At 34.8% G+C, this 25956-nt stretch overlaps 1 protein-coding gene across 1 annotated transcript in view; it reads left to right on the top strand.

The window, feature by feature from the left end:
- Positions 1-25956, top strand: part of LOC149805724 (protocadherin-like wing polarity protein stan) — a 145364-nt gene that overhangs the window by 51654 nt on the left and 67754 nt on the right. The window contains exons 2-5 of the mRNA XM_089934686.1: positions 15163-15234; positions 16064-16231; positions 18138-18216; positions 20160-20341. Coding sequence (XP_089790812.1) covers positions 15163-15234; positions 16064-16231; positions 18138-18216; positions 20160-20341 — 501 coding nt within the window. The remainder of the gene's footprint in view (positions 1-15162; positions 15235-16063; positions 16232-18137; positions 18217-20159; positions 20342-25956) is intronic.

Below are 25956 nucleotides of genomic sequence, written 5' to 3'. Positions count from 1 at the left end.
GTACAGTATACACTAAAGTAAATATAAACTTGCTATTTGTTTTGAGTCCTTTTTCTGACTGGGAAGCTTTCAATAAGTGCACATACTTCTTGAATCGACCTTACAAATAGTTGTCGCGATTTTGAAGTCTTGTACCATTGTAGCTATTTAAGATATTTGATATGTATAAATTCTTGAATCGATCTATCTTGCAAATAGTTATTACGATTTTGCAGTCTTGTATCATTGTATCTATTTAAGATATTTGATACGTATAAATTCTTGAATCGACCTTACAAATAGTTATAGCAATTTTGCAGTCTTATACCATTGTATCTATTTAAGGTATTTGATAGGTATAACTTCTTGAATCGACCTTACAAATAGTTATCGCAATTTTGCAGTCTTGTACCATTGTAGCTATTTAAGGTATTTGATAGGTATAACTTCTTGAATCGACCTTACAAATAGTTATCGCAATTTTGCAGTCTTGTACCATTGTATCTATTTAAGGTATTTGATAGGTATAACTTCTTGAATCGACCTTACAAATAGTTATCGCAATTTTGCAGTCTTGTACCATTGTAGCTATTTAAGGTATTTGATATGTATAAATTCTTGAATCGATCTATCTTGCAAATAGTTATTACGATTTTGCAGTCTTGTATCATTGTATCTATTTCAGATATTAGATACGTATAAATTCTTGAATCGACCTTACAAATAGTTATAGCAATTTTGCAGTCTTGTACCATTGTAGCTATTTAAGATATTTGATAGGTATAACTTCTTGAATCGACCTTACAAATAGTTATCGCAATTTTGCAGTCTTGTACCATTGTAGCTATTTAAGATATTTCAGACATATAGATCAGTATTTTGCCAACGAGTTGTCTCATGTGAATTCTAGGTTAGAGTTTGAATTGTGTCTTTTTGTTTTCTTTTGGTTCTGCCAACATGTTTTGCACACAAGGATTGCCGTCAGATTAACGTAATAAATTGATCAAGTCCTTATTAACATCTCAAGGGTCAAAAGTTAAGTCTGGGGGACGGTCTCAAGTAGTGATATATTTACGAGATAAATTTTTGTTCGTCTTAAGCCTGATTAATTGCGTTTAATCTAAGCTTAGATAGCTATTATAATTGATACAATCATATGACAAAATGTCTAAAGAAGTAATGATTCCAAGCAAGTTTTTTGGGCGTAATCAAAACAATGTTTATGGATCAGCGTCCTTCTGTTTGGTGGAAGGAACAAGAAAGAGGGATACATGTAATTTTTGGTAAATGACTTGATGTGTGTTGTATTAGAAAATATGTTGTAACGTCACACTGCGTATCCCGGGAACGTTCACTGGGTAAAGTAAGAATACTGATGGTCTTATGGAAAACGTGTGTTACTTTAACGTTATCGTATTTGTAAAACTTTGTTGAAAAATGCTTACAAACGAAATATAGAAAACAAAATTGGTAGAAACTTTAATAGCAATGATCTTCCTAAATTCAGAATTTTAGAACAAAAAAGTAATTTACTAATTGTGAGTAATGGAATGTATGTTATACGTCCGAATGTTCCATGTTCTATATCTATGAGTTGTATGTTTTATATGTTCTATACACGAGTTGTATGTTCTATACCAATGCGTTGTATGTTCTATATCCATGCGTTGTATGTTTCATAACCAAGAGTTGCATGCTGTATACCCATGAGTTGTATGCTCTATACCCATGAGTTGTATGTTCTATACACATGCGTTGTATGTTTCGTAACCACGAGTTGCATGCTATATACCCATGAGTTGTATGTTCTATACACATGCGTTGTATGTTTCATAACCACGAGTTGCGTGCTATATACCCATGAGTTGTATGTTTTATATGTTCTATACTCATGAATTGTATACTCTATACACATGAGTTGTATGTTCTATACCCATGAGTCGTATGTTCTATACCCATGAGTTGTATGTTCTATACCAGGGGTCTCAAACTCAAACCACCCCGAGGGCCGTGCGACCTTTATTATCTCTCATGGCGCCTTGTGACGCCAATCATTTTGCGGGTAACAGGATACGCCTTGGCGGGCCGAAAGCGGCCCAGGGCTACGTGTTTGAGACTCCCGCTCTATACCCTTGAGTTACATGCGCCATAACCATGAGTTTATGTTCTATACTCATGAGTTGCATGTTCTGCACCCATGAGATGTATGTACTGCACTGATAAATTGTATGTTCTATACCCATGAGTTGAATGTTCCATACCCATGAGGTGTGTGTTATATACTCATGTGTTATATGTTTGATGCTCATGCGTCGTATGTTATACACCCGTGAGATGTATGTTCTATACATACCAGTTGTATGTTCCATGTCCATGAATTATGTTTTATACCAGTGAGTTGTTAGCTCTATATCACTGAGTTATAAGATATGCTTTATTTAGCAAAAGTTAATTTTTTTTTTACAAATAGGAGAGCTTACATTCTCGTGTCACAAATTATTGTGACAGATATACTTAAGTATACAATCTCGTGTTGATTGCTTTTCTGCGTCATTTCTGCATTCCATTTGGACACAAAAGGGGACAAATGAGAAAACAGATGTACTGACTTCATGGAATAAATAAAATACTTTTTGTTACTATTTTCATGTTGCAATCAAGATTTATAAAATATCAAAAAGCGTTTGTGCAAAATGTTGTCACCAACAGCTATCGCAGTTCATTTAGACTTTAAGATAAGGTCCGAATTTTAGCAACAAACTTAAGTCTGCACTAAATTTTAATTGAAGATATCAAGTGTGACTTAAAATTAACTAATCAAAATTACTAAATTTTATATTTATTTTGGTGAAATTGAGCGCTGATTATTTTTAGACACTGTACTTGACCATGGTGATTCGGATTTTCAGCAGCATTTTACGCAAGTGAGTTCTGTTTCCAAACAGACTGAACTAAAATATCAATAGGAATTTGTCTTAGTCATGGAACAAACTTTTATTGAATGTAAAGCACAAAAGAAATGCGTAGAAAATTTAATTTGCTTAGAGCACTCCATGTACTCAATAAATTCATAACTATACATAGGTAAACACGCTTAGCGTTCATTATACAAGTGTTGAGATTTTTTCACTACTTTTTCAGTTTGTTTCACGAATATATTTATTTACGTCAAACTTGGAAAAAGATCTGAAGTGCTTTGGCTAAATACCATGAATGCGATATTCAGAAAGGAACAGTTGAAGAGGACTCAGCAACGAACCATTTAGGCAAATGCTTTTTGATTCCTTTTTCTTCCCCTTTAGAATTATGTTGTGTGGGTAAAATGTATTAATTATACGCTTATAAAGTTGAATGTATACGACGTTGTGGCCATAACAACGAGTAAATCCTATTAGTTGTCTAAGGGGGGGGGGGTATTTGAAGACTTTGACTAAACTGTGCATCATGCAACGTCTTCATCTTTTATTTTAATACTAATTCAACCAACAATTATTTGAATAAATAAATTAACATTTACTTTTAAGGTGTGCTAGATATATACTTTCCCAGGATTAAGGCAATATTTGATGAAAGCGCATTCACAACTACATTCTTTGTGAGACTATCAATATTTCATAAATTTCAGAAACCATAAATATAACCATGCCTATAACGCCATAATCTAAAGGATGTTGGGCAAATAACAGTTCTATACATTTGAATTCATTCACTATTAAATATGCTTATTTCTTTATTCTGCTGTTGAATGCAAACTGATTGATATCAACATTCATCATTCACGCTAGAACGTTTAAATAGACTTGCTGTTTGACTGTAACGTGATCAAGGGTAAGATGTTTTGTTAATATGCCATTAAAATATTAGATAAGATCTTTTATCTGCTTGGTATATATGTATATGTTGAAGGGATTGATCTATCAACTACATTAAGATAAATAAATAAATCATAAAAATGTTCATGACTTCGTGTTTGGTTTAGATGAACAGATAATGTCCACAGAATTGTGATAGGTTTTGCGAGAAAGAAACTTGCTATCTAGATCAATTAAGATATGGCAGACAGACAGATGAAAATTTAATGATCCCATTCCTATAATTGTCACAAGATATATTGTAGCTCATAACAATCAAAAAAATTTTATCGATGCTTAATCCACCACCGGAATAAATTACGTACGTTTTGTATGTGGTTTAATTGTTGAATGTAAGTAAAGGGGTTGTGATTACTAAACGAAATAACTGGAACAGGAGCTGAACTAATATATAAATCAAAGCGTTGCAAAGCCAATAGCAAAGCTAAATATTCATTCTGGATTATAAATTTATCAGGTGCTTATTTAAGTTCATAGAAAAGTAGCAAACTGTCTGATCTACACTAGTAGTGTCTTCTTAAATCAATATTACGCCAACATCACTTGCATGAATAGACAATTTAAACGACTGACCGAAACCTGGAATTGAAAGAACTGGTGCAGGCTTCAATATTGTCTTTAACTCATTAAAATCCCCCTGACATTATTCAGACCAATGAAACACGCCTTCTTGCTAAATTTGGCAGAGATTCAATATTTGGTACAAAATTTCCGATAGTATCCAGCCACACCCAAAAATCTCATCAGCTGCTTTTTACTGATAGGCACGGGGAATTCAGAGATAGCCTTGACCTTAGCATCTATATGTTTTAGCTTGTCCATGTCTCACAGTATGCCATAGAGTTGTAACACAAGCACGGCAAAGCTCACTTTTGAATATATTAATTATTACACATATTAATAATAAAGCAATTTTTTTATATATAAAATGAGGAAAATATGTATGTATTTCTTTTTCTTTAAAATGGATATTAGCCTAGGGGGTACTAACCAGTTTATTTTTAGTACCATCAAAACTTAAATTGTGTGTAAAGTGAGTATGTGCATTTTACTTGCCAGCTCTAATTACAGTAATCTAAATTTAAATTCCCTTGTTCCTTTTCTCTTTCTTTCTACACCTGCATTTTTGTTCTCTTTACATCTATATTTGCATTTGCCTCTCTTCTCTTTCTTTCTCTCTTTTCTCTTTCTGCAATTGCAACTGACCTTCTCTTTCCTCGTTCTCTAATTGCATGCGCCTCTCTCTTTCCACTTTCTCTAATTGCATTTACTTTTGTTCTTTCTCTTTCTGAAGCTCAAGCTTTCCTAACTCCCTTTCATTTTTGTATTTGCAAATTAGAGTCGGATATATACTTACAAATCAAACCCAAAGCACTTTATCCAAAATATTATTTTCTGCCAAATATTGGATCAAAATAATTTTTTAAATTTCTTGCTGCTTAAAAAACCCGTTGCCTCAAAAAAAGTCACATTTTTTTTTCTGACAAGCTGGAGCAGTTCATCCTTTTTTCACTGATTCTAACCGTTCCTGGGTAGGATTTGAAATAAAGGTCTTTACTTTAGATGATATTGTAAAAGCTTATTGGTTTCACTAAAGATTTCCAAAATGCGAAATAATACAAGGAACTTATGTATCATATACTCATTTTAAAGTGATAATCAACGTCACTGCAGCCTTACATATACTTATTTTAAAGTGATAATCAACGTCACTGCAGCCTTACGTATACTCATTTTCAAGGTGAAAATCACCGTTCATTTTGCATCTGTATCTTAATTTCTAAGGCGACAATCATCTGCCTTGTTTTGCATCTGATGTGAGTTCTTATTGCCTCACAAGCGCTTTTTCTGAACGTTTATAAAGCATATAAAAGCGTTTCTGCGAAATGTTGTTACAACCAACAACCATTTTTGCCGTTCATTTAATCCTAATGATAATACTTGATAAATCTATATATTCATCGCCACACTTTCCATTAATAATAATAATAATAATAATAATAACAATAATAATAATAATAATAATAATAATAGACTCTACTAACCCATCGACGTGTTAGTTCGTCTTCCATTTTGTCTTTTCATAGCCTATTTCGTCATTTTCAACTTTATGCATGTTGTGGAATTGAAGACAAGCGTTTTTTATAATTCTTTACTAAATTTGTTTACGTCGCACACCCTTTTTGTTAATGTCAAAATTTTCTAATGAGATAACACCAATAACAATTTGAAAAGTTTAATTTGTTTTATGCTAAGCAGTGAATTACTTGTTTTTCTCATTAAAATAATTATTGATATTTCACTGCAGTGAAAAAATAATATTTTTTAACTACAGGAACTACTTTTTTGGGTCAGAACATACTTACCTTCCTTTGATTTTTTGTCAGTGAACTACTTTTATCTTATGTACATGTCATTGTCATTATTAATAATCCATGTTTGTTATCCTTGAAACTTGTAGTTTGTTATTCTGGAAATATCAGTTAATTTGTATCACTCTGATGTGGAACTAATTTTGTGCGCAGGTACACATAGCACAGCAGAACATGTACGGTAAACAGCTGACATTACCGTACGAAATCTGCTAATTTACTGTGTCACAAACTTTAGGTAGACAACTTATGTGAGCATAAAATAAAAAGAATATTTGCTTGAAACGAGTGAATAACGGATACATTTCATCTCGTGGGTGAAAAACTCTAGTATTTGCACTCGTGGCTTGGCCACTCGTGAAAATACTGAGTTTTTCATCCACTCGATGAAATATATCCGTTATTCACTCGTTTCAAGCAAATATCCTCTATTTATTACCTTTTTATTCAAAGAATTAAACATTAAATATGCTGTTTTCAAAAATGATTATACATCTTTATCATAATATGGTAAAGAAGGTATTTATTACTAGTGAAATACGTTTTAAAGCAGTAACTGAGGTCAAAGATGCATATGTATTATTTAACTAAAATTCTTCGACATAATTTATCGTCATTGAAAATTGTATTCGTGGTGTCGAATTGTCCCAGTGGCATCACAAGGGTTGGTGTCACCCGGTGCCGTAACTCATGGTGTCACCCCCATGGACCTCCTTCCTGCACAATTTTTTTTTTTATAAACAGTCATTTTGGTGTCACCCCGTCTGATGGTGTCACCCGGTGCAGTCCGCACCTCCCGCACCCCTAGTGACGTCATTGAATTGTCCTGTTTTAAGATTTTCATCAACCCGTTATATACAGTAATAGATATACTTAAATTTGATTAATGGTTATAAGGCGTCAAAGCGACGATCATCGGCCTCTTTGTATCTTATGTGCTCATTGTTCAAGTGTCAATTATCGTCCTTACTGCCTCTCAAAAGCGTTTTCTGAACTGTAGAAATAGATGAGTGGATCTTGTCGCCAAAGAAAAAAAAGACTTTTCAATGCGTTAGCGCCTACAATATGGTCTTCATTATAAGTACGTTGTTAGATCTGCATTAAAGTATTGTATTGACTTGGGCGATAATGCGATGAGGCTAAATCTGTTTATTATTCCAATTCTTACACCGTATTTCTGTGAAGATGATGCGGAAATTAAGCTAACCACTCTTGAAAAGGAAACATATCTTTGAGTATTTGTTTCCGTATTGACAGGTGACAGGATAAATAGAATATAAAGTTAGTCTTCGAATACAAGGTTTCTTAATATTTGTCTCAGGACGAAAACAATTATTGTTCAACTCCACAATTTCGTATTTCACACTTTTAAAGAACGTGAGTTCGACATTTTACCTATGGAAACATGGGTTATTTAACGAATAATTCAGAAATGCTTATATATTGGGTTACACAGTTTTATTTAAGCCTTAAATATGTTTCAGATTTTACGAGCATCTCGCTCACTGTGATCACCACTTGGTTCGGCTACGAATTATCAACTAAGACTGAACTCCCAGTCATAAAAAGCAAAACAGGATCTTAACATTTCGTATAGAGAAAGGAAAATTGGGGTATGACTGGCGTTTCTGCAATGTCAGAAGTTGGATTAAACGAATGCAAAGTTTCAGCGGGATGGTTGAATATCATTGTTGACGGCATACGTATCAGAAAGAGAAATTTAGTGAAAATTGTGACGCCTAATCTTCGGCATTATGCAAGCCTAGCTGTTTATAATATAACCTGTGTTCGAAACCACTGATGTTATATATACAAGCTCATTCGTGAGTTATGTAACGTCATTTTGTTTAATTTTATTGACAATGGACTCTAAATGAACATGGTCCACTTCACGCACAAAACTCATTTAACTAGTGAATTCTATTACTTACAGATGTCTTTTTCATAAACCGTTAGACACCAAGGAACTGAGTGCGAATGAATGAAAACTTCAATATATTGGTGACAAATTCACGTTTAAAAGAATATTTCGTTTAATTTAAGAAAAACGACACTCATTATCTGTCAAGGACTTTTTCGATATTTATACTTCATTAGGATCGGTTTACAAAATGTACCAACGATAATAATTTCTCTTAATTTATAATGATTGTGATAAAATTCAATATTTAAAAAATTTATAACAATGAAACATTCAATAAAGTTTACGTCCAGTAAACTAAATATACTAAAATAGGATTTTGTAATAAATAAATTTAGAATGGGATTTATTTACAGTAGCTTAGCTGTTCTTTGTTGATGTTGTTTATGGATGACTGATCGTTTCAAAGAAAACGTTGGTCAACATTTCGTGGCGTACAGCGACACTTTTAAAAATATGAAGCCACAAATATTTCATAAATGTAAGGAATGAATAACCGATCCGATGTTTTGAATTACAGTCATAGATTCAAATTACTAAACTCATATTCAAGGTACATCGACTATATCGTTATACTTTGTGGACATATCTTTATATCAATTATACTTAATGGTTAATTGTACATAAGTAGTGAGACAAATTCGAGATGTACGGTAAATCACTATCTGATGGGATTTTATATCAAGAATTCTGAGAATCTTAAAAAAATTACTACTATTCGTAATTTTATTTTTCATTTGGAGAGGACATTCATTTCTAAATGATATTTTAAAATTGTTAGCGTCAGTGTTTTAACATTTCTCTTATGATCTTTCTCCATGTTTCACCATACTGGATGAAATGGGGATTTATACAACTCGATCCTAGCCTAGGTCACCTGGATTCTTTCTACTTTCTTTATAATGTAACAGAAAACCATGCCTGTTTTTATACTGACGTACGGAAACCGAATATTCAATGAAATTTTTTCTTTGTGCTTAACATACTTTCATTGATGAATTTCTTGCGTCAGCTGTTAAACACACCGTAGCCAATCACAACTAAACACTGTCTTCACTCACGAACATGATATTTGATATTGAATGTGAGTGTTTGTTAACAATATTGCTTAATGATAGCAATTCATTTGTCAGTTGGTTGAAGGAGGTATTTCATATGCAAGCCATTATGAATTTAACAAACGAAGTAGCTAATCACAATCAAGATCTATCGTCAAGCATGCGCAATGTATCAGAAATTTGCAGCTTGAAGACAGTGTTTTATATCAACGAAGCATGTGGCATTTGTAAGGATGCAAATTTCCGTCGATCTATGAAAAGCACATTAACTTGGACTATAGAACAATTAATTAGATTTATGGGGACATATGCTTGTTAAATCGCTACACTGCAATGATTTCTAATGTCTGTGTCTGGAGAGGAAGTTATTCTTAATTAAGCCTTCGTTTATTTAACCGTCCTGACAAACTAGAAGGAAGATGTTAACTTCCATCTTTGTATCGAAAATGTCAGATTTGAAATTGATCAGAATCAAATGTTTGGAAATCTAGAAGTCAGACTGACCGCAATTTTGGCGACTAATTATAAAGGCGGTGGGGGCCCCGAGTGGCCGAGTGGTCTAAAGCGTTCTCCGTTACCGATCACTGCCATCTCATCTCTGTCTGCGTGGGTTTGAGTCTCGGATTCGGCCAATGTGGGCATGTGAGAAAGCTTGCCAGTAGCTTCTCGAGGGTCGGTGGTTCTTTCCGGGGATTTCCCTGGTTCTTCCTCCATCATTAATACTCTCCGCCATGTATAATCTATCGTGTGCTGAAAAATGGCGTTAAACCCTACAAAAACAACAACAACAACAAATATAAAGGAGGTAGATACATTTAATCCTGATTGGTTGCACTAAATAAGTGGCGTGTTTCCCACACGAAATTTCCTAGCTTTTAAATTGCCCTCATCGAAAAATCTAGTCAGTCTGCATTTTCCTGCAAGAGTGAAAATATAAGGGACTCTGAGATTGAATTTGGAAGAAATTCTCTCGTAAAACATTTGTCAAAGGGACCGGAAGTTGACGGACACAATTCGGTGGTAGAAGCGAACAAAGCATAAAAGCACAAGAGAAAATAGTTCCACTGACTTATCTACTGACGTATCCACGTACCTACTGATCTAAGTATCTACGTATCAGCGTATTTACGTATCCACCTACCCACAGGAAATTGGGAGCCGAAAAGAGGCGAGAAAGTAGGGAGGTTGGAGAAGGGAAAAGGCGAAAGGTCCTAGAGGAACAACCACAGTGAAGCTGCAGTGGACTGGAAATCAGCAGGTTATAATTTCTATAATGACTTCGGTTGTTCACTCGATTCTATGATGAACCAATTCTATCATTGAAAACAGATCGGCTATTATATAAATATATTTATTTTTTAAAATTCTCTGAATGATTTATTTCAAAGAGATGTGTATCTTCCTAATTTAATGTATTATCGCAGTTGTTATGTAATTAATTAATGATTGGTTTTTCATGTACGGGGGCTCGTGTCATTCTGTTCTGCTCAGATCTCTATTTATTCCACCTGTAAGTTTTACACTTTATATTAATATTTACTCGATTCGGGCAATAACACCGAGAGCGATCATATCCTAGATAATGAGAACCGAATAAAGTGGACACCCTGTAAGAAGGTACAACCTCACCATCCAACATCACCACCCACCAGCACCTCCACGGCATTGTATCATCTTAGTTATATAAATAAAAAAAATTAAACAAATCCCATACAGTGACTTCCTGGAGGGAATGTGATGCTGAAGCCGTTTATTTTTGGTTTCGTGTTTTACGGTAATTGAAGCTTATCTAGAACAAATCAGTCAAAAGCAACTTGGATGCAAATATATTGTGTCAGCTCGAACACCTTTAAGCTGGACTGACAATATAGCCACGAATGTTATAACCCAAACAAAGTTTGTGCAATTTTTTCGGACACTCTTCTACAGAAAATGTGTCTACTATCGACTATTTAATAATCCCAGCTGTAAAAATTAAATATATTTATAATCATATTCTATGTGACTATTGAAAAGTGAATTGCTTCAATTTGCTGTGAGAATGCAATATTTAATTATCTATCTTACATGGATATTTTCTAATAACGGGTTTCAAAGCGAACACTATTCAATTTTATTATAATTGGCACGATAGCAAGCATTTTACGATTTTATTATGATTGATATCAAAGCGAGTTCGAATTAATGAAGCCCGCGAAGATGAAAGTCATTAACATTTCATAACAAGAATATCAAACGAACACCGATATTCAAGTTAAGATTTCGAGATCACATATTTAGCTCTTCTAAATTACTCAGACAGGAATTCACGTCAATTCTTCCCTGACCTTTGCATTCAATGGGAATACGCGGATTCATTTCTCAGTTGAAACCTGGTGACTACTCCGTCGATAAAAAAAAATTGTTTCACACAGACGGATTTTTAAAAGTCTTGAAAAAGCGGTTTTCCTGCAAAGTCCTTTATTTAAATAGCTCTTTATGCATGGACTTTTCTTAACAGCTTGATCGTGGAAATAAAAATTGGAAATATCATATGTATCACTTTTGAAAACTTTTAAACTAAATTTGGTACTTTGATAGATTAAATGTTATAACCCATTATGAATGAATCTCTCTCTCTCTCTCTCTCTCTCTCTCTTTGCCAAACCATGAAACCAAACCAATCAGTGATAATGGTCATCTTCGAACAAGAAGGACGAACATTAAAACACAACATCCATCCAAAGTAGACAAAAATACTTTTAAATGCGTGTGTGTATGTCTGTTTATCTGGATATATCTCTATATTGGCACAAAATAACTGTGTTCCTTCTACTGATGAGCTGAATAAAATTATTGGTATTTTAACACCATGGGCTCAGACGGCAAGATTTCCTAACAGACTCAATATGTTACAAATGTATATGCATTTAAGAAAATGATTAAGTGTTAAAAGTTCATGAAGGATATAACGAAATCGACATGAGCAACTAACCAGGTGCGTGTAAGTGGCTCGTATTTTGTAATAATAATAATAATGAAGACGACAAAATTATCTTTTGCAGCCGACACATTTTTAAAAAATATTTCTCTATTTTTGCTTCGTAGCCTATGACTACTATAACAATGAAATATCCGGGATATACATTGCGCTTACATAAATGTACATAAAATAACAGATGTCGTTATGGCTTATCAATTTCTAGGTCAAAACAAATATTTTCCAGTATCAGCAACAAGCTGAAAAATGCTAGTTGAAACATAATAAAGTTAAAAGGCTGAATTCATGTAGAAACAGCCAAGTAACGTTCCGCAAACATAACCGTTTTTCTGTTTTATTTGTTTATCTTGTATATGTTTTGTATTTGCCTTTGAAAAGGACTCTTTACAGAATCGAAAGCGCTTAGGCTAGCTAGATACTAGATTCGCACTGTTCGTTGTCAGTTTATTGCATCTGTAAATGTTCACCTTCAGGTAATAATGATCTTAAAATATAATCTAAACTCACAGAAAAGAATTAACTATGTAATATATTTTTTAACGAAACAAAACAAGACATTAGTCAGCTAGGCCTCCACCATCCATTATAAGTCAACCACACAGTATAGATGAAATATACATAACAATTCCCAAAATGATTACATAGTTAAAAACGATGGATTGGCGGTCATGAAGATAGATCAAAGAAGTAGAATAACGACCAAACAGATGTAGAAATTATACAGAAACTAAAGTTAGATATTCAGTCCAAAATTAGTCTACGTAATATCTACAAGGCAATAAATAAAAAAATAATCTCTTTGGAAAAGATGTCATTTTCTGTCACATATTCATCTTAATCGGATTCTAAAAGACATTAGAATTCAAAGTTTAATACAGCCGGAGTTTTAAGTCACCATTATAAGGCAATCAGGTTATGGTATTGCATGTACTCATGATTTCTGCGAGTTTACGATAAAATGATCAAGCTTAAGTCATGATAGAAAAATTTGTTCTGTTCTGAAATCAATGTACTTTCTGTCATAACACGAGACATTTTGAAACTAAAATCTGGGCCGTTCATTCGTATTTAAAGCACACAACACGAACTTATTTTGGAGTATTTTGCCGTAGATAATAGACAAAATAAGTTTTTCCACCTTTTTAGAACAAGTTGTTAAGCGTAAATGACAAAATGAATTCTTCCACGACTGCTTAGGATACATTTTGGGATATTACCCGACAAATTTTAAGTGGACTGTTTGAGCACACTGTTCATTCAGCTTCATTTTTTGAAGTATTTTTTTTCCCCAACCTTCTTATTACCAGTATATTACCAATACATTTCGTATTTCACTCAGAATTGTATGTAAAGAATATCTTCTTGAAAAGTGTGAAAACGTGGTGTCAAAATTTAAACATCTGTGTGATTTAAGCCTAATTTATGCATGCGGCTTCATTTATGGATACGGCCTAATTTATGCGGCTAAGATTTTGAACTCTTGTATACATTATATGTATGCTTTTATAGAAGGTAGTTTTGGACAAACATCAGTGTCAATACAAACGAGAGTTAATGTGTACTATACCCAAGTTCCCATTCATATTTATTTAATTACTGTCTCTTTGGAAAGCAATACTCTCTTACTTTAAATAGTTCGTAAAATCAAGATCACAATGATTGCTGTCGAATTCAAATTATATGTTCAGGCGCTGAATTGTTTTTTTCTTCTTCTAGGGCTTGAAAACAGGCCGTAATAGGCTTGAGTGGTCCAAAGCACATCCGTATTTTTAAAGACAGCAACTTTTTATGTTTACGTGGCGTCTCGCAAATGCAGTTTTATAACATTGGCATTTAATAATTATGAGAAAACGGCAAACTGATCAGCACTTTGGAAAAGTCATACATTTTCACATCATATAATTCAACTTACAATACATAAATTACGTCTTTATTTTGAGTTGACATATTTTGGTGCTGATTTGTACTTTATTCTTTTCCCCTCATAGAGTGAATAATTTTTTGTCATCCCATTCACATAGGTATTGGTTCCAGAGCTGGGCCCCTAGAGTCACCTTTTTACAAAGTTTGGGCACAATTATCACTGCATACGGAGAGAGAGAGAGAGAGAGAGAGAGAGAGAGAACTATTGCAAAGATTTAGTTGACTTGTTTAAGAGAGACAATAGCAAGTGATTTAGAATTCATTATATTGTGGGACCTCGTTATAACAACCTTACAAATTTGGTAAATCATTACAGCCACATTACAATTTTGCTAAATCGCTATGGCAACCTTACAAATTTGGTAATATACATTGATCAATTAAACGAATTTGGTGGAATATAAAATGCTGATATACTGTAGCAAAACAGACAGTATGATCTCACTGAGGAGTCTTTAAAAAATATATAACAAGTCCCTTTGATATTACTTTTTGGTTACTTGTTTTTTACTCATCTGTAATCGACTTGTGAAGGATTTAAAAATGGTGTAGTTGCTAAAGATAAATCAGATATGTGTTATTGCCCCAAGTAAGCTGTGTTGTCAAGACGGAAGCTGAAAAGTTTTAATGTCATGCCAAATGGAACATTCTTACAACCTATTCCTCAAAGATAAACTGAGAACATAGAAAATGTTTGTAGTCTTGCTGGTATTATAGTTTGTAGTCTTGTTGGTAATATAGTTTGTACTCGTGTTGGTATTATAGTTTGTAGTCTTGTTTGTATTATAGTTTGTAGTCTTGCTGGTATTATAGTTTGTAGTCTTGTTTGTATTATAGTTTGTATTCGTGTTGGTATTATAGTTTGTATTCGTGTTGGTATTATAGTTTGTTGTCTTGTTGGTATTATAGTTTGTAGTCTTGTTGGCATTATATGGAACAATCCGCTGATTATAACTATCCCTAATAAATTTCATGCAAGTTTACACTTTTAGATTAAATCCCTTATTATTATTTATCCTTTGTCATAATGACGTTTTATTTATGTACTTTTTTCCAGAATGTACCGCTGTGGACTATATAGGGAAAGACCAGCCGTATTTATACAATTCTACAATCGATGGCAATATAGGTTAGCAATTAAAATATGTTTAACTTGTGTTGCATCCATTCCGTGAATCAGGCGCAAATTGTCCTAAAGACAAAAACGTAGTTGGGTGGCTTCAACTTTCTCTTTGCTTGATGAAACGACAATCCAATGAATATCGTTTGAAAATAAATGTCCAGCAAAAATACTACTGATGTGAGTATGAAATATCATGTAAGAATTATAATCTAATAACTTTAGTATCAGTATTGAAAATAATTAATGTTTCTGGTGTACTTTAGACCAGTTCAATTCGAAATGTATTACTTTTCAGCAGAGAATGGATTCAGTCCACATGATATAAAAGGACAAAGGCCTAAAATGCATACAAAAACAAACACAGAAACTGAAAGTACGTGGTGTCTGTTAATTTTTCATTTGCTTTAATACATGTAAGCACTCATACGCATACAAAATTATGGATAGTACTATACATACAAACACACATGCAAAGGAAAACCTAGTGAAATCTATTGGTTTCTTATAGAAAAAGCAACATAAACACACGCACGCAAATATGCTCACACAAAGGGATGTGGAATTGTGGGAATTTTCGTACATACACATAACATGCAGACACATATACGACTACTCTCCCTCAACAGAGAGAGAGAGAGAGAACACTTTCAAGAAAGTAATTTAATAGATTTAGAGAATTGGTTGGAAATAAATTTGCTAAATACTGTCATTAAATAAATTAATTTTTCTTTTAAATATTGGAAGATGATAAGTAACTTACAAGGTTAAGCTTTACGGTTTTAAGATAGCTCTATAATGAAAAATCTTCAGCTTTATTTTTAGTTTTTTCTTGCAGGTTATGCCTATCTCGCGGCTGATTCGGAATATCAGTTCTCATGTTGCGGAATCGTGAAGCAATGGCAAGCTTTTATTAAACAAAACACAGGGAAAGTGTTATTCGAGGTTTGGAGATCAACGTCGGGAACTGCCTACAAACTTGCTGGATCAAATGAATTTGTGGCGTGTATGTAAATTAACAATTTATATTCAGTACTTTTAACAGCCTTTATATGAGTTCCATACAATAATTTTAAAAAATCCCCAAATATTCTTCATGTGTTGGATAACAAATATTTTAAGTATTTGTCCAAAGTATGTGCACTGTACTGTCTTTAATTTTTCGAACACATTTTGGTGTTGTTTTCCTATGAAAATCAAATGAGGAAAACAACATATACCATTTTCATGGAACGCAAAATTTTGAACTGTTTAATTACCAATGGTTCTCTGTACTGACTATTGTATGATAAAACTAAATAGAAGCCATATAGACTGAGTGTGTATGACAAATTAGAGGTAGAGACAATAAATTATGTCGACATGAAGTTTGTAACAAAATCTGTTATATCTTTACCGCTGGGGAGAACATTGATTTTTATTCAAGCGGCCGACCATATTATACATTGTTAGAATAAACAGCAACACAAGAAAGAGTGAAAACAACAAGCTTTGAAACATTTAACAAATAGTTTATTTCCCTGAAAAAATACTGTTAAAAAATGAAAAAATAAGAACTTACGGTTTTAAGAATCAAATCCAAAAAATAATCCAAGTATAATCCGCGCATAAATGTAAGAAGTCCTAATATTTAAATGTTCTAATCAATTCAAGTTCGAATCCCGACGAAGAATCCAAGATGGAAGGCGATGACGTATGCTGTATCCTGTACTGTGTTGTAGTATACAGTTCCTTATAGAAACACAAACAATAATTCGATGCTTGAATTAATGAAATTTCTTTGTTCAAGAATTCTGCACGAGCACTCAAAATATTTCCAGAGATCCGAATTAATCTTTTATAATACAAATAATTCGAATAAACATTAAAATGTAATTCCCAAAATGACACAACAAAAGGAACACCTTTACGTCCGTGTTTAGAAGCCCAACTGTGAGATCTCTCTCTAAGCAATGGTTTAAAACTTGAATATCGCGCAAAACAGACGCCCTGATAAGGGTCACGTGATCATGTTTTCATCACGCACTCTCAGCTTGGCCCTGACAAGAACTAATCATTTTACTCAAAGAATAATAAAGAGGTTGCTTACTTCAATAAAGCTATTTACAAGCCTTGGGTCACGTATTCAATGCAGCCTCGATCTCACTCTTATTATTCCCACGATAAATTTTTTTTTTTTTATAAAAAAAATCGTGTTGACGTGACTGTTACTAATTTTGAATTAAGGTCGGGAACTAGGACAGCTTTATATGTTTACAAAAATGAAAAGTCACGATCAAACTGTTTTCTGGAAAATGTATCGAGTTCTACTAAACAAAACTACATTATTTTGACATACAATGAAATTAAAAAATGAAAAGATTTAGAAACTTACAATTAAATCGGATATAAATTAAATAAAAAATACATACCAACATGAAAATTTAACCTGAATAACCTTGCCTGAAAATAATTGTTCCCTTCATTTCTAGTTGCTACTAGTACCAATACTATTACTACTACTACTACAAGATCGTCGTCTTTGTTATTTTAATCGTCATCGGCATTGTCATAAAAGATTTCTTTATCACCAGTGCTTCAATTTTATTTCCTTCTTTGTTTCCTTAGCCTCATTATTTTCTTTGTTTAATTTTTCGTCTTCGCTCACTTCCTTTACTTACTGGCCTCAATCAAAATACACGAATCTTTTGGATCAAAAAGTCTCATTTGCATGAATTATGTTTTTGGATAAGAAAGTCTCATTTGCATGAATTATGTTTTTGGATAAGAAAGTCTATTATTCACAAACATGGAGGGGGTAATGAAGTAGTGCAATTTGCGTAGTTCGACGGAAATCAAAAGCAGTGTACAAACTTGATATATGGCGGCGTTAAAATGTATGTTTTATTTCAGTGGTCTTTGTTTTATTTCAGCTGTTACAGATATGTTAATTACGTTGAATGTTCCAAGTGGTGCCCAGACGACCGTTTATCCCGGCGATTACATCGGATGGTGAGTGAAAACAAAACAGAAGAACCTGCAGCAGCAAGATTAACAAAAACACATGACATATATGGGATACTTATGCAAATTATTTCCATTCTCTCTCTCTCTCTCTCTCTCTCTCTCTCTCTCTCTCTCTCTCTCTCTCTATATATATATATATATATATATATATATATATATATATCACAATTTAGAAGTCATTGTATGTAGTTCTTGAAAGAGTACCTGTAACACGTTTCAGACAGGGATCACATAATACAAGGGATAATCCATCGTCTTTTAGTTTAACTATGCTAATTATTTATTCTATAATTTATTATTATCATTATTATTATTATTATTATTATTATTATTATTATTATTATTGATGTTATAAAAGAAAATAATTGATTATATGTACAATCACATTTCAAAACACACTCACTGTAACTTATAGCTAAATAATCATGAAATGTACTCTGGTCTAAACCAATCAATTTGTATTCCGACTTTCTGACAAAGACGACAAATTGCATTACACAATTTTAAAGAAGCAGTGACTCATAGTTTATATTAAGGAATTGAATGTTTTAATCATTCTGCTAAATTTATTAAAGTTTAACCTTTCATTCGTAAATGGTATAACATAATGATCTTCAAACAATCTACATGCAAAATATGTAGATGTATGGCAATTACACAACTAAAGCATTTCAAAATGTAAATCCATTTAATCATTCTGGACAACTTCAAGGGGTTGGATTTAATACTCTGCCTGGTTTGACTACAGACTTTAAGTCACGCTCAATTAAAAGAACTATTTCTTAGTTTCTGTTTCCTCCAAAAAGCTGCATAAGCATATCCAATTGAAGATTGTTTAGATGTCTATTGAAGATAAGTTGGTTTTCAGTGGTGCGTGCAGCGCAATCAGTTAGTAGTAACTTGGTTTTGAATGTCGCCCTGACGCAGAAATCTGCTGATCTCTGAAACCTGAACAGTTAACATTAGTCTCATTCAACAAGATATCTCGCGTGGCTCTATGAGATCTTCACCAAACGTGTCTAGTAAAAAACTGAGAGAACGAGGGTTTCCCATAATTTAGTTAAGCGATTTCATTTGTTGACGCTATGAGTTGGCGTAACACGTCATTTGTGAAAATGAGATAACGTCATATTTGGCAGGAACAGATACAATTTCATTGGCTGATTGATACACACCTCTTGCATTGGCACCTGTTGACAAAGTGGTGGTTAATGATTGCAGACAGTATGCCTAGATACACGTTGATTTTGCGAGAGATGTCTTTGTAGTTTTCCATCCGCAAAATTTGACACAGACACCGTCTATCTCTTGGACTCGGGTGACCGAGTGGTCTACGGTGCCCGATTTTAAAGATCTCTCACATCTCACCTCTGTTTGCATGGATCCGAGTCTCGGCACGACCAACTTGGGTATGTGAGAAAAAATGCTAGAGACTTCCCAAGGGTCGACGATTCTTCCTCGTATCGCTCCATGTTCTTTGTCCACCACTTATACTGGTCACTATGCATACTATATCATGTGCTGAAAAATGGCGTTAAACTCCACAACATAAACAACCATTCTAGATACAATAATGCAGCATTTTAGCAGATAACCTTATGACAGAAATCTGACACATCCGTTCGAGAGTTTCTTTTTAACTAGACCATGTTGCTAGAATCTTGTCTTTTAATTCACGAACAGTAATCTCTCTCATGAATTTTGTGATCCTGTTTCAAAAACACGTATAAACCCTGAAAGCTATGTTCTGTTCTCTTGGTAACAGACAGAGACCACATAAGAAACTGAGATAAACACAACACTAATTCAGACAGATGGATGGACAAGGGAACAAACTATGTTTATTAGACAATTCTTATGGAGAATAACAATGTTGAACATAATCAAAATATAAATTGAAATATATATCTCTCTGTGCTATATTTAAGGTATACACAGATTAATGAAATGGTAGCATATACAGCTGGCAGCGGCCCTGAAGCAGACAACATAAAATACACCAACCTTCGCCCCAGTCCAACCGCTTTCACTCCTGGTATGAACCTGGATTGGTCTTCAGCTTCAGCGCATCAGAACAGAAATTATGGCATCCGTGCAACGATCGATGCAAGTGAGATAGTAACAACATTAATTTGCTTTAGTTACATTCAAAAATGTGTCTGTTTGTGTGTGTGTGTGTGTGTGTGTGTGTGTGTGTGTGTGAAAGAGAGATCGGATAAACACGTAGATGTGTATAAGTTCATCTTTTTCTTTATTATCTTCACAATTTACTTGCACAAGTAAAAATTAAAATGGTTGATTTGTATGTAATTTAAATAAAGTAATTATCTTTCTGACATTACTTGACATAATCAAAAATTTAATGATCAGCAAGAATATCTCGAACAAAGATTTATTAAATCATTGATGAAGAAAGAATGCAAGATGAAGACAGACTATGCGAAGATATATGTGATGTTTCTGACGATGACATGACAAAAAAACTTTGTGTCATCCTCACAACAATATAAATTCAAATGGCTAAGAAATTTGTAAGTAGTGAAAGGGGTGAGATTAGCGACAATGGGAATTAGCATTAAAAACACCCCCTGGGTAAGATTAGCGACAATGGAAATTTAACATTAACCACCCTGGGTAAGATTAGCGACAATGGAAATTTAACATGAGCAAAAAAACCCTGGGTAAGATTAGCGACCATGGAATTTAACATTGGAGAAAGGAAAAAAAAAGGAAATATCCATTTTAGCGACAAAGGCATTCGAACAATGGAAAAAAAAAATATCGATTCTAGGGACAAAGGCAATTGAACATGGGGAATAGAGTTTGGGTCTGTCTAGGGACAAGGGGAATTGAACATGGAAATAGAGTTTGGGTTTGTCTAGGGACAAAGGGGAGTTGAACATGTTAGAAAAAAAAAACTACTTTAGGGACAAGGGGAATTGAACATGGGATTTTTTTTTTAAAAAAAAATTTTTTTTTATAAAGGGGTAGGCAATCGAAAGGCTATCTCTTTTCGAGAAATGTTGGTGGCCCTGAAAAGGGCCTTTGAGTTTCTTCTTCTTCTAATTTCTTCTATTTCTCCACCAACTTCTTATTTTCTCTCCTATACTCTTTCTCTTCTTTTCTTTCTTTTCTTCCTTCTTTTTCTCTTCTTTCTGCTTCTCCTCCTCTTCTTTCTTCCTCTTCTCATTTTCTTCTTCCTTTTCAATTTTCTCGTTCCATACTCTCATCCTTATCCTTTCCTCTTCATCCTCCTTCTCCTCCTTTATTTCTTTCATCACCGCACTTATCATTTCCTTTACTTTTCTTAAGTTGTTAATCTCCATCTTCACTCTATGTGGGCTATAAGAATAGTGATCCTCGTTTAACCTCACTAACATTTGCTCCATCATACCTAAATTGTCCAGGACGTCTTGCAATGTTTTCATTTTATCGAGCTGGTTCGAAGCCATCTTCTTTTTTTATTCTTTGTAGAATGGTTTGAACCACGAATACTGTGAGTTCTTATAGTGAAAGCGCGGACGTGAAGGAAAACATCCCCCTACTTTCTCATTTCATATAATATACTATTCACATAAGTGAATCAGCAATAAACTAACCCCAAATTTACTATCCACACAGTCGTACGTGATCGGTTACAAAACCCTAACTATACTCTCCACATACGCTAAGAAACAATAAACAAACCCCAAATCTACTATTTACACACGCAAATCATTAAAACAAAATCCATAATCTACTATCCACACAATCGTGCGTGAGCGGTTACAAAACCCAAACTATACTCTCCACATACGCTAAGAAACAATAAACAAACCCAAATCTACTATCCACACAAACATACGTGAGTGCTTACAAACAAACACACACACACACACACACACACACACACACAAGAAAAAAAGAATCAGTGTTTATATTCACACTACTCTACCTACACACATTGGCAAATCGATTGTTATATCTTTTCTAAAGATTGGGGTAGCCCTGAAAAGGGCTGTTTTTTAACTCCAGATGCACCTATCTAATGCTGGCACCTTCCTGGTCTGGCACCGCACACACATCTTCGACTCCAGTCTCCTTGCCAATTCACCCTTGTTGCTGTAAGCGCAGAGGCGGGTTGAGTGGCTTCACTATTCCAATCGTCTGTCTCTGGAATAGTGAATACTTCCCTTTCTCTTCTTCTATTTCTTATTCGAGGATGAATTGGCATCCTTACCTCCTGTTGTAAATGTGGTGTAGCTACAGGTTGGGGAGATGTTCTTGCCTTAGGTGTCACCTTGCACACAGGGTTCATCATAGGGTGACACCTGATCTCTCTCTTTCCTTCCTCCTCTTCTTTCATTTTTCTCTCTTCCTCCTGTTCTATCCTGGCTTCTTCCACAAGGGCCTCCGCAGCCAGCTCGTTCAGAAGGCATCTGGCATATTCCAGGTGCATCTGGAGTTCAAAAAGTTTTTCAAGTCTGCTACTCATTTTTATTGTTGATCAATCAACAAGGGTAGCTAGACTGTCCAGCGAGTTTCAATTTATAGCGAAAGCGTGGACGTGAAGGAAAACATCCCCCTAAAAACATAAAATTGATCTTACCTAGATCATGACCAAACAACGCGCGGACCTAAAAGAAACACTCACTCACTTTTTTATACTACCCATTCCTATTCTAAAAATTTTTTTCATTAATCACTTCAATATACTATTCACATACGCAAAGCAATCCAATCAAACCCCCCAAATCTACTCTCCCCACACCTCAAACAGCCAAAAAAATGATCTTAATCTACTATCCACACCAACGTACGTGAGATGTTACAAACACAAACACACAAACACATTCACTCGCACTATTAAAAAAAGAGTTAGTGTTTATATTCACACTACTCTACCTACACACACACGCAAATTGATGGTTATTTCTTTTCTAGAGTATTGGGTAGCCCTGAAAAGGGCTGTTTTTTTTTTTGTCTTCTTTTGTTTGCTATGGCAATCTTTTAGTTTCTAAGAATGCGATGTCCTCTGAGGATAGACTTTCTGGCGATAGGTCTGCTTCTTCGGAAAGAGAAGAAGAACTCTTTGGTGTCGATACGACAATCGACAAAGCCTCTGTCAGGTTCAGGTTGCTGCTGCTGCTGCTGTTGCTGTTGTTGTTGCTGTTGCTGCTGCTGTCTCTGAAGTCTGTACTTCTCTGTCCATTCTTCTTTCTCCCTGTTCACTTCTTCTCTGAAGAGCTCTTCTATCAGGTCTTCAGTAACTTTTAACATTCTCACATTCTCTATCTCTTCTGGCTTCGGTATCAGACTGTGTCTGACCCTATGCAAATTCACGTAGGCTTCGTTTAGCTTAGCTAGTTTGGAGCACATCTTCGTAGGAGGATGAGTCGACATTGGATAGTTAGACTGGAAACAACCCGGTTCTTAAAGTCAAAGCGCGGACGTGAAGGAAAACATCCCTCTACGGTTTTCGAGCCGCAACGTTCAATGAGTGTCATGAGAGGGATAGTAAGAAGTCAAAGAGCATAAATCAACATTCTTATAGCCAAACAAACCACAAAGGCATTTTTTTCAAAACACAACATTTTTTTTATTAAAAATCACTTAACATTAACCAACAACTCTAACATTTTTTAACAATAATCCGACAATATAACATCATACATTCTTTTCAAATGACAAACATTTTTTTTCAATTTACACTCTACTTTAAACAGGGTTGGCAAAGTTGTGAATGAAATTGTGATTTCCACTGTTGCAAGTCATTGAGTCATGGATGGACACTACGTTTCCTAGCTGAAGACAACAAAATAAGCATACTAGTCACAAAATCAACGATTTACTTTCTCATCGTTTCTAGAAAAATCACGATCAAAATAAGTCACTAAATATTCTTTTGCTGATAATAAGTGATCAATTTCGATCTCGACTTTCTCTTTGAATTTGTCAAAGAGGGTTTTGATGTAATGGATGTCTCGAGTCGTTAATGGAGGACAGAAATGTTCACGCAAGTCTTTATACCACCAACGTAACACGTCTTTTTTAAACAGACTCCAAGCTTCGTCCAGATATTCGTTGAATTTTTCTTCTTGACTGATGTTTTGACATTCATAGTAATCATGCTTCATCCATATCGTAATTGTGTCTGCCAGGTATGTAGCACAGTAGGAGACCAATTGCTGTTCTTGTTCTGGACATCTCGACTTGATCACGATGTCCTTTTCGTCTTTGTGTTGGGATTCTCCTTCCACGGTCTCCTCACGTTCCATCTTCAAAGCTTGTCCACTAGGTAAAGAGGGAGAACAGTCTTCCATGGCTTCTAATAATCTAGAATGACTTCTCTCAAACTGTTGATTTCTATCGTATTATCGAATTCTGCATACAGGATGACGTTCACTGTCTTGTCCAGTGGTTCTGCAAACTGAAGTTCCACACGAATCTGTCCGGATTTTATAGGGTGGAAATGTCCCTCGTCGCTGCCCTGGTCTGGAGTGAAATCGAAAGCCTACAAAGCATAGCCTCCTGCATAATCTTCGTACGTAATGCCGTGACTGGTGTTGGTTCCTAACTGTCCGGTGGCTTCGTACAAGGACAAGTACGATCTCAAGTAATTCATTTTATTGGGAGAAAAGTTAGGTTCGAAAGGTCGGGTACACAAGGTCTTGCCATCGCGACTGACTTCGATTTTCTTCACGTTGAAGTGTTGAAAGTTGAAAGGATTTTGATGGAAAGCTCCGTTGAAGGCTGAATTCAGGACCATACCAAGGATTAAACGCTTGGGTAACTGTCCTTGAAACAGATGATCTTCGATCATGGAATGATGGCTAGCGGGAATGGTGAACGTTTTCACTTCCACGCGTCGTATGGGATACTTGGCGGTCGTTCTGCTCAACGTTTGACTGATGTCATTTCCCACTTTGGGTAACACTTCCACGCGTCGTACGTAGAGTTTGACGTCCTCGATTTGGCTTTTAGGATTGCCAGCAGCAGTATCAGCCAACAAATGGAAAGCGGTACTGCTGCGATTCAGTCTCAAGCGAACATTTACCCCGTTCAGCAAATATTTCTCTTGCAACCACATGTCCAAATGCAAACGATCCATCAGTTCTAAACTCTTCTTATTTAAGATTTTGTTTCGTCTTTCCTCAAAGCCGTCATTGTCTTTATCTATTTCGTCAAACTTGCCCGCTTCGTCAGGTTCCCATAGCACACAAGCATTGAGATGAGTATTCTTGGCATCTATTCCGTACGTCAAGAGATTTTCCAGGTAGGCACGGTAAGGGTAAGTATCCATGCTGCTGCTGACCAGTTTGTTATTCAAGTACAAGTCCACTGAGCTGAACAAGGAATGCATGAAATTGTTGACGGGAGCTATATTCTCAGTGTCTTCTACTGCACCATCATCCTTATCTAGAACTTTGATTTTCAAGTACAAGTAACTGCTATTCAGATCGATGTAATCTTCGGGCTGTCCCTTGATTTCAAACTCGATGGGAGCGGAATCGGTCAGTGAGGAGACGGGATGAAATTCCATCCATTGGGATTCTTGCATGGTCATCATGGTGGGCGGCATGGCAAACAGATCCAGTTCCGACTTGGAACATGAGCATGACTCTCGGTGCATCATTTTTTTGTTGCTGTGTCTCAATAATCGAAAACGTCTAAGTCTCGAACGGTTCTTCTTTTCTTGGCCTTTCTAGTTTTAGAAGTGTGAAGTCTGGTGAAAGGGTGTTTTCT

The sequence above is a fragment of the Sinohyriopsis cumingii genome, chromosome 2 (genome assembly GCF_028554795.1).
Source record: "Sinohyriopsis cumingii isolate HCF-2022 chromosome 2, ASM2855479v2, whole genome shotgun sequence".
NCBI classification, from domain to species: Eukaryota; Metazoa; Mollusca; class Bivalvia; order Unionida; family Unionidae; genus Sinohyriopsis; species Sinohyriopsis cumingii.
This window is presented reverse-complemented; position numbering and strand designations above follow the sequence as displayed.